At 47.9% G+C, this 17,019-nt stretch overlaps 1 protein-coding gene across 6 annotated transcripts in view; it reads right to left on the reverse strand.

Annotated features, from left to right (window-relative positions):
• EFR3B (EFR3 homolog B) overlaps nucleotides 1-17,019 on the reverse strand; it is a 118,470-nt gene that overhangs the window by 2,447 nt on the left and 99,004 nt on the right. For 5 of the 6 annotated variants that reach the window (XM_081854632.1, XM_081854630.1, XM_081854627.1 and 2 more), the window contains exons 11-22: nucleotides 14,142-14,253; nucleotides 11,548-11,599; nucleotides 9,929-10,101; nucleotides 8,248-8,323; nucleotides 7,566-7,727; nucleotides 5,234-5,365; nucleotides 4,648-4,715; nucleotides 4,319-4,446; nucleotides 2,945-3,036; nucleotides 2,220-2,268; nucleotides 1,463-1,569; nucleotides 176-225 (exon numbers count right to left, since the gene is read on the reverse strand). In XM_081854632.1, coding sequence (XP_081710758.1) covers nucleotides 176-225; nucleotides 1,463-1,569; nucleotides 2,220-2,268; nucleotides 2,945-3,036; nucleotides 4,319-4,446; nucleotides 4,648-4,715; nucleotides 5,234-5,365; nucleotides 7,566-7,727; nucleotides 8,248-8,323; nucleotides 9,929-10,101; nucleotides 11,548-11,599; nucleotides 14,142-14,253 — 1,201 coding nt within the window. The remainder of the gene's footprint in view (nucleotides 1-175; nucleotides 226-1,462; nucleotides 1,570-2,219; nucleotides 2,269-2,944; nucleotides 3,037-4,318; nucleotides 4,447-4,647; nucleotides 4,716-5,233; nucleotides 5,366-7,565; nucleotides 7,728-8,247; nucleotides 8,324-9,928; nucleotides 10,102-11,547; nucleotides 11,600-14,141; nucleotides 14,254-17,019) is intronic. The other variant, XM_081854628.1, reaches the window with a different exon arrangement.

Raw genomic sequence — 17,019 nt, forward strand, 5'->3', positions numbered from 1 at the left:
CGGCTGCTGTGATGTTCAGGCTGAAGAAAGCTTTTGAAGCTCCCGAGCGATCGACCAGGAGGGAGAGAATGTGCCAGTCGGGCATGTGTCTCTGCCAGGGTCCTACATGTGAGGAGAATGATCCTAATGCCCCCACCCAGCACCCCCAACCTCTCTCCCCCTTCCACCCCCTTACCGTATGGTGATCTCAAATATCTGGTTGAGCTTGCTCTGCAGAAGCGTGGCCTGCAACAAGAAGAGGAACGACTATGAGCATTGGAATTGTAGACAGGGAGGAACGAAGGCATGGGATAACTCTAATACGCAGCACTAATAGATCATTTGAGGGAAGCATGGAAATGGGGGCGGGGCCTAATTTTAACCTCAAGAGAATGCAAACTGGGAAATGGTGCTATAGTTGTATTTTTTTGCTTTTTGAGAATGTATAGATTTTGCTCAGTGCAAAGGATGAGCAAATCTATTTCATTCCTATTTTATTAGGAATAAATTAATTTTATTCCTATTTTACAAATCTATTTTATAATTAAAAATAGGAATTGCTGCCCTGCAATGCGATCCACATGGGGCTTCTCTGGCGTTTGAACCTGAGGCTGCTGGCTGTGCAAAATGCTGCAGCGCGATTGCTGACAAGGGGGAGGCCTCGCTAGCACAGAAAACCTGCGCTCAGAGGTTGCCATTTTGCTATCAAGCCCAGTTCAAGGTGTTAGTGTTGTTGGGGGAAGTGGGTGAAATCACACTAAGTGAGGGATTTTGCTCAGGGCAAAGGATGAGCACTGGAGGCAAAATGCTACCCGGCATTAGTATCACAGGGGGAGCTGGCATAGGGAAATGTGAGCGGATCATCTTGGATCTTTGCAAGGCTCACTTCCGAGACCAGAGAACTGCACTGGAGCAGATTGGTTCGCAATGCAGCAGCATTGCTTAATGCTCATGTAGAGAGTGTTAGGTTTCTGTTTGTGCCACTGTGCAGCTGCTTAGAGTCACAAGACTCTGTTTACATTCCAGAGATTCCAGACTGTTGGAAGTCTCATGGGAGATGGATGTTGATATTACTGGTTTCCGGTTTCTTTGTACCAGTTGCCTCTCTGCTTTCACAGAGAGAGGATGCATATTCTTTTCTGTCTGCGTAGTTAGAAATAATACTCTTAGCAATGCAGCTCATATTTTTCTCTCCTTCTGCTGCTTGGATACTCTGCATAATGGGAACATGTCTGGAGCCTCATCAAAGGCTTAGGTCATTAATCACCGTCGGAGGACTCGACTGGAGGAGTAGCTCGGTCGAGCGCAAGTTCCGACAGAGAGTGTGTTTATGCTTGTCTCGTGTCCAGTGGCGGAGGAACCCTCTTTGACACCAGGGGCAGGACGCACCGCCTGGCGACGCACACATGACATCCATATGGAATGTGCATGTGCGGCATCCCATATGGAGTGTGCACGCACAGCGAACAAATCCACTACTCACCCGGGCGCCACAGTGAGCCGCGATTTCTTCAAAGGGAGCTTTCTGGAACTTTTCCACCACTTGCCTCCTCCTCTCCCGCTCCTGTTCCTCCACCGCAACGCTGTCTACTAAAAAAGAAGAAGACCAGGAACGTTCGTTGGACACGACAGCGAGAACCAAGTTCAAGGTGTCCCTACCAGCATACAAAGGGATGTGGGTGGCGTTGTGGGTTAAACCCCAGAGCCTAGGGCCCGCCGATCAGAAGGTCGGCGGTTCGAATCCCCGCGATGGGGTGAGCTCAGCAATATCTTTTCAAATATTGTTAATTTTACTTAGGGGTATTTTTATTGCTTTTACAATTTTTTCCTAAACCGCTTTGAGTTGTTGTGGTACAATTAATTGTATGACATCAAGTAGTAAATTAACACCCAAGTTAAATGCTGACAGCTTCTGAGGAAAACCTTGATGGTTTGGGAGCAAGAAAATCTTTGTGGGATGGAGAATGCAGCTTCTCTTAGGCTTCTGAAGGAATGCAGTGATGTGTAGGTGGGCTTGTCAGCTGGCCTCCCAGCCCCTCTGCATGCCAACAATTTTTGTGTGTGGTTGTTATTGTATTCGTTACTGTGTTGTTGTTTTTTGTTACGTTTTGTTAAAAATGTAAGAGAAATATTATTAAAGAGAGAGAGAGTTGCCAATGGTCCCTTCCTTTTTGCCCAAAGTGGGGTGCAAAAGGGGCAGGGGACCCTGCTGGACACCTCTGGTCCCCAAAGACTCTTACCAATTGCGTTCTTCAAGGTTTCATACGTGATCTCCTCGGCAGGGGCTCTCTGTTTTGGGTTTGAGTGGACAGTGGAAGGAGGAGAGAAGAGAACAGAAATGTTAGAAACCAGGAGTCTCAAGATGTCATTGTTGTCTGGGCAGAAATCCTAGAATCATAGAGTTGGAAGAGACCACAAGGGCCATCGAGTCCAACCCCCTGCCAAGCAGGAAACACCATCAGAGCACTCCTGACATATGGTTGTCAAGCCTCTGCTTAAAGACCTCCAAAGAAGGAGACTCCACCACACTCCTTGGCAGCAAATTCCACTGTCAAACAGCTCTTACTCTCAGGAAGTTCTTCCTAATGTTTAGGTGGAATCTTCTTTCTTGTAGTTTGGATCCATTGCTCCGTGTCCGCTTCTCTGGAGCAGCAGAAAACAACCTTTCTCCCTCCTCTATGTGACATCCTTTTATATATTTGAACATGGCTATCATATCACCCCTTAACCTCCTCTTCTCCTACTTGAGAGGCAAACGGGGCTGCCAGCAAACGATTGGGGGTGGGGAAGATCTCCTGAACCAATAATCCCATCAGCCCTAAACAGCTCAGGGCCAAGAGCTGAGAGGCCGTCTCCTTCCCTACAAAGCCTCTTGGGTCCCCTGTCACCCAACCCCGACTTCCACGAAATCTCCCGGCGGCTTGCGACAAACGGGCCGTGACAGGGCACCATCCAAACCGCGTACCTCCTCTTTTTCGGGGCTATTTCTCGACTCCACTTCCACCTGCAGGGAGATGGTCTCGCCAATGCTCTTCCTCTTTGACAGCCGATCTTCATCTGAAAGGGAAATTGCCAACATGGGAGGAACGGCTGTTAAAACTAGCAGGCTTTTAGCCGAGATGGGGACACCGGCATGTTTAAATCAGAGAAAAGTCATTGTTAACATTTGCTAAAGACTGGAAACCTCTTACAGAATTTTGTGTGGAAAAGATATGATGATATTTGGATTTGAGGATTGGAGATCATATTTGTTTATGGAAAGTGACTTTGTTGGGTGTTGGACTGGATAAAGTGCATATTGCTTTTATACAGCAGACAAATGAAGAATGGGAAGGTTTTTTTTTACTTTCTGAGTGTTATCTTTCTGTCTTTCTCTCTTAACCTCTATTTTACTCTTCCTTTCCTTTCCTTTCCTTTCCTTTTTTCTCTCCCTTTTATGCTTTTATTGTATCTAGACCAAAGTCTTAGTTTAGATAAAAAAGGGAAAAGATATTAAGTTTTGTATTTTTCCCCCTATACAGTCATACCTTGGGTTACAGCCGCTGCAGGTTGCGTTTTTTTGGGTTGCGGACTGCCAAAACCCAGAAGTACTGGAACGGGTTACTTCTGGGTTTCGGCGGTCGCACATGCGCAGAAGTGCTAAATCGCGCTTTGCGCATGAGCAGAAGCCCCAAATTGCAACTGCATGTGCGCAGATGCGGGTTGCGAACGCTGCGGGTTGCGAACGTGCATCCTGCATGGATCAGGTTCTCAACCCGAGCAGCCACTGTAAAGCTTAATAAAAACTATTACTTTAAAAATGAAATGGTATGAGGAATGTAGAGTTGTTCTAGATTGGTGCTTCCTGAAGTGCAGGACTACCTATTGGGATGTAATAAGAGGGTAGCAGGGACTTGGGTGGCACTGTGCGTTAAACCACAGAGCCTAGGACTTGACGATCAGAAGGTCGGTGGTTCGAATCCCTGCGACGGGGTGAGCTCCTGTTGCTCGGTCCCTGCTCCTGACAACCTAGCAGTTCGAAAGCACGTCAAAGTGCAAGTAGATAAATAGGTACTGCTCCAGCGGGAAGGTAAACGGCGTTTCTGTGCGCTGCTCTGGTTTGCCAGAAGCAGCTTAGTCCTGCTGGCCACATGACCTGCAAGCTGTATGCTGGCTCCCTCAGCCAATAAAGCGAGATGAGCACCGCAACCCCAGAGTCGGCCACGACTGGACCTAATGGTCAGCAATCCCTTTACCTTTACCTTTAAGAGGGTGGCAGGGGGTTTAGAGGTGCATATTCAACCACTTTGCCTTTTCCCCTCCCTCCCCTGGCATCGGAGGGCACTCTCAGCCCCCGTACCTGTCAGCTGGGGGATATAAGGGGTGCTGAGCCGGTCTGAATTGTATCCGCTGCCCCCCAGCACCTCGCTGATCTTGCTCTGCCGAAAGAGGATCTCAGGGCCCAGGCGGTCCAGGTTCCTTGATAGCCTACGGAAGGGAATCGGGAGGAGAAATGAGAGGGGGTGCCAAAGCCTCTCTCTCTCCCGCCTGCTCCCTTGCTGCTCAGAGCATTCCCTCATGCAGAGGAAGGGCCAAGGAAGGCATCAGCACAAAAGGAGTATGCGTGTCACCGGATGAGGAAAGCATCAAGTCTTGGATTCCAAGTCAGAGGCTCCTGGGCTGGCTTACCTGGGCTTCTCTGCAAACACGCCTTCGGGGAGCAGGTACGGCGCCTCCTTCTGCCTCATCTCAATGACCTGGAAAAAAAGCAGAGGCAAGACTCGCTCAGCCAGCTGAGATCCTTGGGGAAACCTTCGACCACCACCAGCGCCCACATCTCTGAGCGCCCTGCTTGGCACACACTGACATTTAGGTTCCCCGATATTAAGATGGGTTTACTCTATCAGAGTGGGACGTGGGTGGTGCTGTGGGTTAAATCACAGAGCCTAGGGCTTGCCAATCAGAAGGTCGGCGGTTCGAATCCCTGTGACAGGGTGAGCTCCCGTTGCCCGGTCCCTGCTCCTGCCAACCTAGCAGTTCGAAAGCACGTCAAAGTGCAAGTAGATAAATAGGTAACGCTCTGGCGGGAAGGTAAATGGCGTTTCCGTGCGCTGCTCTGGTTCGCCAGAAGCGGCTTAGTCATGCTGGCCACATGACCCGAAAGCCGGCTCCCTCGGCCAGTAAAGCGGGATGAGCGCCACAACCCCAGAGTCGGTCACGACTGGACCTAATGGTCAGGGGTCCCTTTACCTTTTATAACAGGGACAATACAGACCTCGTGAATGTGCTGGCAGAAGGCGGGCACTGTGGTCAGCTGGCTGATCAGGTTCAGGTAGGCGGCGCCGAGGGCATAGAGGGCACAGCGACTGTATAAAGGCAGGTTGTCCTCGTTGACCTGGGCCAGCTCCTGCAAAGAAGGTTGGGATGTTATGGGTCCGGGCAGTCTGATATGAACGTCAACGGAAAAACTCGAGAGACCTGGGAAATGCCTGATTCTCCTCTGTTGGCTCTGCTTCTCCATCGTCTTGTTGGGTTGAACTGGGTTATTCTAAGCTGCTCTTTGACAGCCACTGGCAGAGCAGAAATCTTATATCGCTTGCAGGGCCAGATTGAGGTTGGATGAGGCCCTCAGCTACTGAAGGTAATGGGGCCCTTTATATGTCCAGCTGTCCTTTGTCAACAACAAATCATCACTGTTCTTTGTGTTGAATATATGCTATGTGAGGACACGGGTGGCACTGTGGGTTGAACCACAGAGCCTAGGTTTTGCCGATCAGAAGGTTGGCGGTTCGAATCCCCACGACGGGGTGAGCTCCTGTTGCTCGGTCCCTGCTCTTGCCCACCTAGCAGCTTGAAAGCACCTCAAAGTGCAAGTAGATCAATAGGTACCGCTCCGGCGGGAAGGTAAACGGCGTTTCCATGCGCTGCTCTGGTTCGCCAGAAGCGGCTTAGTCATGCTGGCCACCTGACCTGGAAACTGTACGCTGGCTCCCTCGGCCAGTAAAGCGAGATGAGCGCTGCAACCCCAGAGTCGGCCACGACTGGACCTAATGGTCAGGGGTCCCTTTACCTTTACTATATGCTATGTGGTAATTGATGGACCTAATAGGTATCTCAAGCCATTTGCGCATGTTGCCCTGCAACTAGTCCATGCAGAATGTAGGCACCCTATATATAGAAAGGAGCAAACCAATGATATTTTAGGGCACAGGCTAGCAGGCGGGGCCCATGACTTGCATCCTAGGAGCCTACACAACACAAAACCCTGTTGCTGTATGTAGGTTTTATTTTATTTGGTTGTTATCTTATCTTTTGGAAATGTACATCCAGGTTTTTTTTCTTTAATTTTTTTGGGGGCCCCAAGAGAGTGGGGCCCTAAGCTACAGCTTGTTTAGCTTATATGTAAATCCGGCACTGATGGCTTGTACCTGTGAGGTTAGATGGCCATCTGTCAAGGAAGCTTTGGTTGAACTTTCTGCATTGCAAGGGGTTGGACTGAATGACCTTTAGGGTCCCTTCCAACACTACGATACTCTGAATCTATATGCCAGAACTCACTGATATTCATTTACATAATAATATGTATAAACCGCCTAAGCTCAGTTGGTTAAGAGCGTGGTTGCAGGTTTGATCCCTGAACAATACAGCTGCATATTTCTGCATTGCATTACTGTATCTTAATATTTTGTTGCAAGCCGCCCAGAGTGGCCGGGGGACACCCAGCCAGATGGGCGGGGTATAAATAATAAATTATTATTATTATTATTGCAGCGTCCTCAGGGTCCCTTCAAACCCACAGTTCTATGATACTAACTCAGACAAATAAAAGTATCAAAACATCACATAACTATAACATTATTAAATCAATAAAATACAGAAAGAACACCTGGCGCTGGATCAGATTAATTCTCTAAAAGCTCTTTGCGGAACAAATTTATTTTTTGTTTCACAGATTTCCAAACAGCTTCACAGCCCAAAGGCTACGAATGAATGGGTTGACAAATAAGATAAATCACAAAGACTGAACTCTTTAAAAACCGCAAAGCCATTTCTTCAATCAAAATTTTCCCCAAAATATAGAGAGCTGGGTCACACGTCAGGGAAAGCCCGTCTGATACAGATTAAAACCACCTTAGCAATAGTCATATCAATATTGCTTTGGCACCCCATTCTCTCTCCTCCGGACCCCCCAAGAAATAAAGGAATCAGCTGGCAGACTCCCCCTGGCCCAGTCATAGAATCATAGAATCCTAGAGTTGGAAGAGACCACAAGGGCCATCTAGTCCAACCCCCTGCCAAGCAGGAAACACCATCAGAGCACTCCTGACATATGGTTGTCAAGCCTCTGCTTAAAGACCTCCAAAGAAGGAGACTCCACCACACTCCTTGGCAGCAAATTCCACTGTCAAACAGCTCTTACTGTCAGGAAGTTCTTCCTAATGTTTAGGTGGAATCTTCTTTCTTGTAGTTTGGAGCCATTGCTCCGTGTCCGCTTCTCTGGAGCAGCATAAAACAACCTTTCTCCCTCCTCTATGTGACATCCTTTTATATATTTGAACATGGCTATCATATCACCCCTTAACCTCCTCTTCTCCAGGAGTCCCTACCTGCATGGCCAGCGCCAGGCGGATGAGGTCCACCACCACCTCCTCGTTGGCCAGCTCGATGCTGGTGAGCGCCAGCAGGCTGTAGATGGCCTCGTAATGCGCCCGCCCGTTGCTCTCCTCCTTGCACGTCAAGTACATGTGGCGATAGAGCTGTTGCGAGTGCTGTGGAAAAGCAGAGAGGCAGTGTTTGTGAGAGAGGTGTCGCCGGAGGACTTTTATACTTCCATGCCTCTGAAAACTAAACCAACAGCATTGTAGGTTTTCCGGTATAGAAATCTGGGGTGCAGCCACATTTGGAATACGGCACAGTCCTGGTTGCCTCAAAAAGGGCCGCCAAATAATAATAGGAGTTTTTCTCCTTCTCATAACACTAGCATCTGTGAACATGCAATGAATGTCGGAAGATTCAGGGTGTTTAGGGAAGTTTTGATGTTTTATTGTGTTTTTAATATTCTATTGGAAGCCGGCCAGAGTGGTTGGGGAGGCCCAGCCAGATGGGAGGGGTATAAGTAATAAATTATTATTATTATTATTATGGTGGATAAACGACGTTGCACATGGAAAGTGCCAGAAATGATTTCCCCCCACCCCCCGTTGATGTCTACCTGTCCACCTGGCTGGCTCACATCCTTCCACCTGCAAGTCTTGCAAACCCACAAGCGCTCCCCCCCCCCCCGCGTACCTTTTTCATGAAGACCGTATCCTGGCGGGAGCACTTGTCCACTTTCAGCTTCAGGACGGAGATATCGCTGATGGTGCTGTGCGGGGAAATGGCAAAGGATGAGAGGCAGCGTGGCATAGTGGTTGCAGTGCTCCTGGGCCGTGTTCAGAAAGTGGTAGTGGGGGATGAGTGTTCAGACCCCTGGGCTCTCACTTGTGGGGTGCCTCAGGGTTCTGTCCTCTCCCCCATGCTTTTCAACATCTACCTGCAGCTGCTGGGTCATGTGGCCAGCATGACGAAGCCGCTTCTGGCGAACCAGAGCAGCGCACGGAAACAGAGTGGTACCTATTTATCTACTTGCGCTTTGATGTGCTTTCGAACTGCTAGGTTGGCAGGAGCTGGGACCGAGCAATGGGAGCTCAACCCATCGCAGGGATTCAAACCGCCAACCTTCTGATCGGCAAGCCCTAGGCTCTGTGCTCAACAGCTATGGGCAAACCGCAACCCCCCGAGCCCAACAACACGGAAAAATACGGTAAATTGCTGTGTTGGCCCTTTGCGAAAAATAAGTTTGTTTTGGGTTGCAGTTTGGGCACTCGGTCTCCAAAAGGTTTGCCACCACTGTTCTGGGGTCCTGCTGCTGGGGTCCTGCTGGGCTCCCGTCTGTTAGAATATTCCGTTCCACCTTAAGGGACAGGCATGATTGTTGTATGTCACCTGCCTGTTTACACTCCAGCACAGCTTGCTGGGAACTTCCGTTTGTGTACAGCTTTTGCATTTAGCTGCTTGCTTTGGACATCAAGGGAAGAAGACATGTTTTCCTTTTGTCCTGATGTATGCTGAATAAGTGGGACGCGGGTAGCGCTGTGGGTTAAAGCCCAGAGCCTAGGGCTTGCCGATCAAAAGGTTGGCGGTTCGAATCCCCGTGACGGGGTGAGCTCCCATTGCTCGGTCCCTGCTCCTGCCAACCTAGCAGTTTGAAAGCACGTCAAAGTGCAAGTAGATAAATAGGTACTGCTCTGGCGGGAAGGTAAACGGCGTTTCCGTGTGCTGCTCTGGTTCGCCAGAATTGGCTTAGTCATGCCGGCCACATGACTCGGAAGCTGTACGCCGGTTCCCTCGGCCAATAAAGCGAAATGAGCGCCGCAACCCCAGAGTCGGTCACGACTGGACCTAATGGTCATGGGTCCCTTTACCTTTACAGTGGTACCTAGGGTTACATACGCTTCAGGTTACATACGCTTCAGGTTACACACTCTGCTAACCCAGAAATAGTGCTTCAGGTTAAGAACTTTGCTTCAGGATAAGAACAGAAATCGGGCTCTGGAGATGCAGCGGCAGCAGGAGGCCCCATTAGCTAAAGTGGTGCTTCAGGTTAAGAACAGTTTCAGGTTAAGAACGGACCTCTGGAATGAATTAAGTACTTAACCTGAGGTGCCACTGTACATGCTGAATAAACTGCTTGTAAATATGTTCAACACAGCCTCTCCCTGCACAGCTGAGTGTGTGTGCTCAGCTTCTGAAGGCTTATGAAGCTAGGGTCGCAGTTTCATGCTGATCCAAGGACTGGAGATTGCCTGGCCCACCGGCCGGTGGGCTGAGGCCAGCTGGGGGCCTGCCTATTGCCCCCGATTCCTCGGCTGCATCCCAACACCGCCCCCCCATCCTGCCAGCCTGCAAACGGAAGGCAAGGCCTGCACACCTGATGGTCTGGAACTTGTGCTTGTTCCCGTGGCGGTCAATGAAGCTGATGAGGATCTGGAGGACAAAGAGGCGGATCTCTGCGTCCTCCATCAGAGCCGCAGACAGGAGACGGTCCAGGAAGGAGCTGGGCAGAGCTGTCAGCATGTTGCTGCACTGGAAGCCGGTGGAGACCTGTGGGGTCCACAGAGATCTCCGTTAAACGGCGCCAACCTCATAGAATCACAGAGCCTTCCTGTTAGGTATTATGTCCATGGAAATCAAGGAAAATCATAGACCCCTCTTTATATATGCAACCACAGCGGCTAGGACAGGCATAGGCAAATTCCAGCCCTCAATAATAATAATAATAATAATAATAATAATAATAATAATTTATTATTTGTACCCCACCCAACGGGCTGGGTTTCCCCAGCCACTCTGGGCTGCTTCCAACAAAGATTAAAAATACATTAAAATGTCACACAGTAAAAACTTCCCTAAACAGGGCTGCCTTCAGGTGTCTCCTAAAATTCAGATAGTTGTTTATTTCCTTGACATCTGGTGGGAGGGTGTTCCACAGGGCGGGCGCCACCACCAAGAAGGCCCTCTGCCTGGTTCTTTGTAGCTTTGCTTCTCACAGGGAGGGAACCACCAGAAGGCCCTCGGCGCTGGACCGCAGTGTCTGGGCAGAATGATGAGGGTGGAGATAATCCTCCAGGTATACTGGGCCGAGGCCGTTTAGGGCTTGAAAGGGCCTCCAGATGTTTTGGAACTACAATTCCCATCATCCCTAGCTAACAGGACCAGTGGTCAGGGATGATGGGAATTGTAGTCTCAAAAATATCTGGAGGGCCGGAGTTTGCCCGTGCCTGGGCTAGGATTTTAATAGCAAGGAATTGGAAAGGTGATAACATCCTCAAAAAACAGACTGGCAAGCGGAAACGATAGAATACAGTGGTGCCCCGCAAGATGAAAAACTCGCTAAACGAAAGGGTTTTCCGTTTTTCGAGGTGCTTCGCAAGACGAAAACGTCTTGCGGGTTTGCTTCCTTTTTCTTAAAGCCGTTAATACCCGGGGAATCCGCGCTCCGCAAGACGAAAAAACTTGCGGAACGAATTAATTTCGTCTTGCGAGGCACCACTGTACTTACAACTTGCCAAAGCGACAGGGAGAATAAGAGGAAATTCAGTACAAAAAGTTAATAAATATTGGATGATATTTAAAGGATATCTTAAAAATTACAGTGACAGTGTTAATCTCCTGACAGACATGGAATGAATCTTGAAATATAGAGAATGTACATTGTAAAAGTTTACGGATATAAAATGGGAAACCAAGATAATAATAATGAAATGTGTATAGCTTAACAAAGTGTAAAATAGCACAAGGAGAAGAATCGGAAGTTAGTGTCTATGATATCTATGGTGTGTCTATGTTGTGGTGTGTATTGTCTAAGTTATATGTAAATTGATGTATAATAAAGGTGTTTTTGTTTTTTGTTACAAAAACAAAACAAAACAAAACTTTTTTTTAAAAAAAGAATCAAGAGTTGGAACACCGCAGCTCAGTTGCAACACATTCCATAGGGCAACTCTCCCAGATTCTGGAATTAATGAAAAAATACACCACATTGGTTACCTGGAGGAGGGATTTCAGAAGCATGATCTGCGTCAGCCGATTCCGATTCTCCCTAAAAAGGCAAAAGTTGAGATTAAAGCCTGGCGGTGGTGATGTTCGCACTGAGAAGCTAACTCAGAATCACAGAGAGGCACAAACAGAATTTCCTTAGCTGCAGGGTGCAAGGTAACAAAAGAAATACGCGCCGCCTTCCTCATTTTCTCTCTTGCAGTGATAGTGCCTACGCCACACAGTCTAGAAAAGCGTGCACACCCCTCTGCAATTTTGCTAACTTTATTTCTTTATTTCTCAGGCGGCATATCTGCTGCGGCAGTTACAGGGAAACTTCCCAGCACTGATGGACAAATTAAGAAACAGCCTTTTCAGTAAATTCTTTAAAACTAAGGCCACAAAGTCTGCAGATAAACTATGCTGCCGCTTCTAAACAATTAACAACACAAGCAACACAAAGACTAGTCTACTAGATACCACTGCCATTCTTATTGCATAATATACATAATTTAGTACAGCAAAAAAAAAAAAAATGTGTACACTTGTGAATTCTAAAATATATTTGAAATAAAATGAAAAGACGTCTGTAAATCTTTGAAAGTCCGTAGAAGTATAATAAGTCTATAGTTGAAACAAAGTAATAGATGCTATCCTGTGGGCTAAGCAGTAAAACTTTTTAGGCGCTGGAATCTATGTAACATATGCTTATGACCACTGCTCCTTGTGCATTTTTCTAATCTATGGGAAATTAAAAGACGCCTGCTTCTTGGGAGAAAAGCGATGAAAAACCTAGACAGCATCTTAAAAAGCAGAGACATCACCTTACCAACAAAGGTCCGTATAGTTCAAGCTCTGGTTTTCCCAGTAGTGATGTAGGGAAGTGAGAGCTGGACCATAAAGAAGGCTGATCGCCGAAGAATGGATGCTTTTGAATTCTGGTGCTGGAGGAGACTCTTGAGAGTCCCATGGACTGCAAGAAGATCAAACCTCTCCATTCTGAAGGAAATCAGCCCTGAGTGCTCACTGGAAGGACAGATCGTGAAGCTGAGGCTCCAAGACTTTGGCCACCTCATGAGAAGAGAAGACTCCCTGGAAAAGACCCTGATGTTGGGAAAGATGGAGGGCACAAGGAGAAGGGGACGGCAGAGGACGAGATGGTTGGATAGTGTTCTCGAAGGTACGAACATGAGTTTGACCAAACTGTGGGAGGCAGTGGAAGACAGGAGTGCCTGGCGTGCTCTGGTCCATGGGGTCACGAAGAGTCGGACATGACTAAACGACTAAACAACAGCAACATCCTTATGACCACTGCTTCTTGTGTATTTTTCTAATCTATGGGTTGCACTGAAGAAGATTCCAGCGAAACAGTCAGATTATCCGGGATCACTGTCCTACGTTGTTATTCACTCACCACTTCAGCACTATGAACTAATAAAATAATAATAATAGTTTTATTATTATGCTTTTATGGACTTTCAAAGATTAACAGACGTGTGTTCATTTGATTTCAAATATATTAGAGAATTTACAAGTGTACACATTTTGTTTTTGCTGTACTAAATTACGTATATTATGCAATAAGAATTGCAGTGCTATCTAGTATACTGGTCTTCGTGTTGCTTGTTTGTTGTGTTAAGTTTGCAACACAGGGGTTTGTTGTTCTGTGTTTCTAAACAATTGGCTTGATTTTTAAATTCCGGTTATTTTTTTCCAAAACAATTGCAATTAATTTGAGTCTCCAATAATTCTCTTTCCCCACCCTCCGATATGCAGAAACTTGTTTTTTCTCCTGGCTGGGTTCAGCAACGCAAAGACTTGCTAAGGCTCCAGCCTCATAAAGAGAGGCTGCTGTTCCTTCCAGCTTTCCATCAAAATATCTGTCACCTTTAATTCTTTAATTCTTGTTTTCCCAGCTCCCAGGTAGAGATTTAAATACACATCTCCTATTAGTCCAAGGTAAGAGCTGTTTATTTTTAAACAGAAACCAGAATCGGGACCATTTTGCTAAGTGCTTCCTGGCATCAGACAGAGCTGAGACATCTTGAGGAATGTGGAACTTAAAAGTTAGCATTTTGGTGGACAGAGCAGAGAATCTCTCCAGGTATTTGCAAACACTTAGAGAAATGGGCTTCTAAATTTGTCCCGAAGGTAGTATTTTAGTGCCCACAAAAGGAGCTATGGGCCATAACGGGTTCTGCTCTGTCTCCAATGTCGGAGGCAGCAAACTCTCAAATACCAGTTGCTAGAAACGGCAGGAGTCAGAGAATTGCCAAGTTGAATAATAATAATAATAATAATGATAATAATAATAAAAAAATTTATTTATACCCTGCCCTCCCCGGCCAGAGCCAGGCTCAAGGAGGCTAACAACAGTAAAAATTACAGTAAAAGCATAATGGGGGGGGAACCCCAATTTAAAATACAGGTTTAAAATGCAGCCTCGGATGGGGCACAGCGGGGTCATCCAGCCCAACCTGCTCCAACAGAGGATTTACAGGCTGTGGGAAGAGGATTTGGGGTGGGGGGGGGGGAGGTAAAGGAGAGAGTAAAACAGTCGGAGGAAAAAGGGGTAAAGGGGGGAGAAGGAGAAAAAGTGTCCTCACCCAGCTTTGCCCGTGTCTAGAGGGTGATGCAGAGAAGGAAGAGGGACTTTGCTCATGATAAAAAGCATGACCTCCGACCTCTGATAGGTGGGCAGGGTGCTGGCAAACGAACCTAAAGAAAGACAGCAGGAAGAGAGCATGCAAGACGGTCCAGATTCGCGGGGGGGGGGGGAGAGAAGATGGGGGTGAACGGACAGGCAGGCGGGCAGAGAGGGTGCAAAGGCCCGAGGCAAGAAAAGGAGGGGGCACTCTCTTTTCAGGCCAGAAGCATTTCAACAAAATGTTACACAGAATCACAGAAATGTAGACTTGGAAGGGTTCCCCCCAAGGACAGGCTCCCCCAGACTTGGCCCTCCCATCATCCCTAGCTAGCAGGACCAGTAGTCCGGGATGATGGGTTCTGGTGCACAGAACCTTCTCAGGCACCCAATCTGAGCATTACTGACCTCAGCCAATGTGCAGGGGCCCAATCCTGCACTGCACATTGCTTCAAAAGTGTATTAGTATGTAACACATTTTCACCCCGCCTTTATTTCATCGTGGAGCTACATGTGGAGTACATGGTTCTCCCCTGAATTGTAGTGTTGGATGGGACCCCAAGTGTCATCTAGTCCAGGCATCCCTCCAGCTGTTTTGGGACTACAACTCCCATCATCCCTAGCTAACAGGACCAGTGGTCAGGGATGATGGGAACTGTAGTCCCAAAACAGCTGGAGGGCCAAGTTTGGGGATGCTTGCCCCTGGGTCATCTATAGTCCAACCCTCTGCAATGCAGGAACAGCGACGGTGCCGGTCCAAACTTGCGCCGCTAACTTTGCCATGAAAAATAGCTCGCATATGGGGCAGTTTAACCCGGAGGCAGAATAATAATAATAATAATAATAATAATAATAATAATAATAATAATAATTTATTATTTGTACCCTGCCCATCTGGTAGGGTTTCCCCAGCCACTCTGGGTGGCTTCCAACAAAGATTAAAAATACACTGAAATATCACACATTAAAAACTTCCCTAAACAAGGGCTGCCTTCAGTTGTCTTTTAAATGTCAGGTAGTTGTTTATCTCTTTGACATCTGGTGGGAGGGCATTCCACAGGGCGGGCACCACCACCAAGAAGGCCCTCTGCCTGGTTCCCTTTAACTTGGCTTCTTGCAGTGAGGGAACTGCCAGAAGGCCCTCGGAGCTGGACCTCAGTGTCCGGGCGAACGATGGGGGTGGAGACGCTCCTTCAGGTCTACTGGGCCTTTGAGGCTGTTTAGGGCTTTCAAGGTCAGCACCAACACTTTGAATTGTGCTCGGAAACGTACTGGAAGCCAATGTAGGTCTTTCAGGACCGGTGTTATGTGGTCTCGGCGGCCGCTCCCAGTCACCAGTCTAGCTGCCACATTTAGTTGTAGTTTCCAGGTCACCTTCAAAGGTAGCCCCACATAGAGCGCATTGCAGTAGTCAAAGCGAGAGATAACCAGAGCATGTACCACTCTGGCCAGACAGTCAGCGGACAGGGAGGGTCTCATCCTGCGTACCAGATGGAGCTGGTAGACAGCTGCCCTGAGCACAGAATTGACCTGCTTCTCCATGGACAGCTGTGAGTCCAAAATGACTCCCAGGCTGCACACCTGGTCCTTCAGGGGCGCACCTCCCCATTCAGGACCAGGGAGTCCCCCACACCAGCCCACCCCCGTCCCGACAAAACAGTATTTGTGTCTTGTCAGGATTCAAAATCAGAATGGGAATTTTTGGAGCAAAGGAAGCTGTTTGTAGGAGCACCCAAAACAAACTTCCATATGCCGAACGGACAACAACCCTGCGTCACCCCAAGAACCAGCCCAGATTTCAACCATGTCTGAAGTAATGGGTGCTGGTCTGGAGACAAACAAAGGCATCTGCTTAGAGATGCTTAGAATGTTTTTAGGGGCTAACCAGGCTGGGATAGCAGGCTTGTGGGTTTTTGAATGCGTGATGTAGATTTTTTCAATTTCATTGTTTTGTATGGGACAGTGACAATAAAGATTATCGTATCATATTGTCTCCCATCTGCTTTGACTCTGGCGATTCCCAAGCTTATCCTGACCTCTGCTGGTGGCATGAAGGCAAACTCTGTGAAGGCACCTGTTTCCCTTCCTTCCTATCTGCCTCCAGGGCTAGAAACTCCCGTCCCATGTGCTCCCGAGGGATTTATGGAGATACGGAAGGGTTAAGAACATGAGAAGAGTCTGGTGGATCAGGCCCATCTGGTCCAGCATCCTGTTCCCACAGTGGCCCACCCATTATTGACAGTAAGAGCTGTTCGACAGTGGAATTTGCTGCCAAGGAGTGTGGTGGAGTCTCCTTCTTTGGAGGTCTTTAAGCAGAGGCTTGACAACCATATGTCAGGAGTGCTCTGATGGTGTTTCCTGCTTGGCAGGGGGTTGGACTTGATGGCCCTTGTGGTCTCTTCCAACTCTATGATTCTATGATTATGGGAAACCCACAAGCAGGATTTGAGCACATGAGCAATCTCCCTTCCTGGAATTTCCAGGAACTGGGTTTCAGAAGCATTTCTGCCTTTTGAAGGCCCTCTTCTCCATGAATTTGTTCCATACTCTTTTAAAGCCATCTGGGTTGGTGGCCATCAGAGTTTCCTTAAGACTAGGGCCCTTCAGGATTTGACCTCCTTCCACAGGGCCTGTAAGACAGAGCTATTCTGCCTGGCCTTTAATTTTAATTCAGCCTGATATTTTATTTCCCTTTTCTTCCCTCCCTTTCCCCTTTTTATGAAGATCACCCACTCTGAGACCCCACAGCTAATTCTCCCCTGGCCTCCTCACTGGCCCAATTCAGCCAGCTAGTCCCGGGGATTATCTAATGCTTAAAGGTAAAGGGACCCCTGGCCGTT

This window comes from Podarcis erhardii, assembly GCF_964252035.2.
Source record: "Podarcis erhardii genome assembly, chromosome: 3".
Lineage (NCBI taxonomy): Eukaryota > Metazoa > Chordata > Lepidosauria > Squamata > Lacertidae > Podarcis > Podarcis erhardii.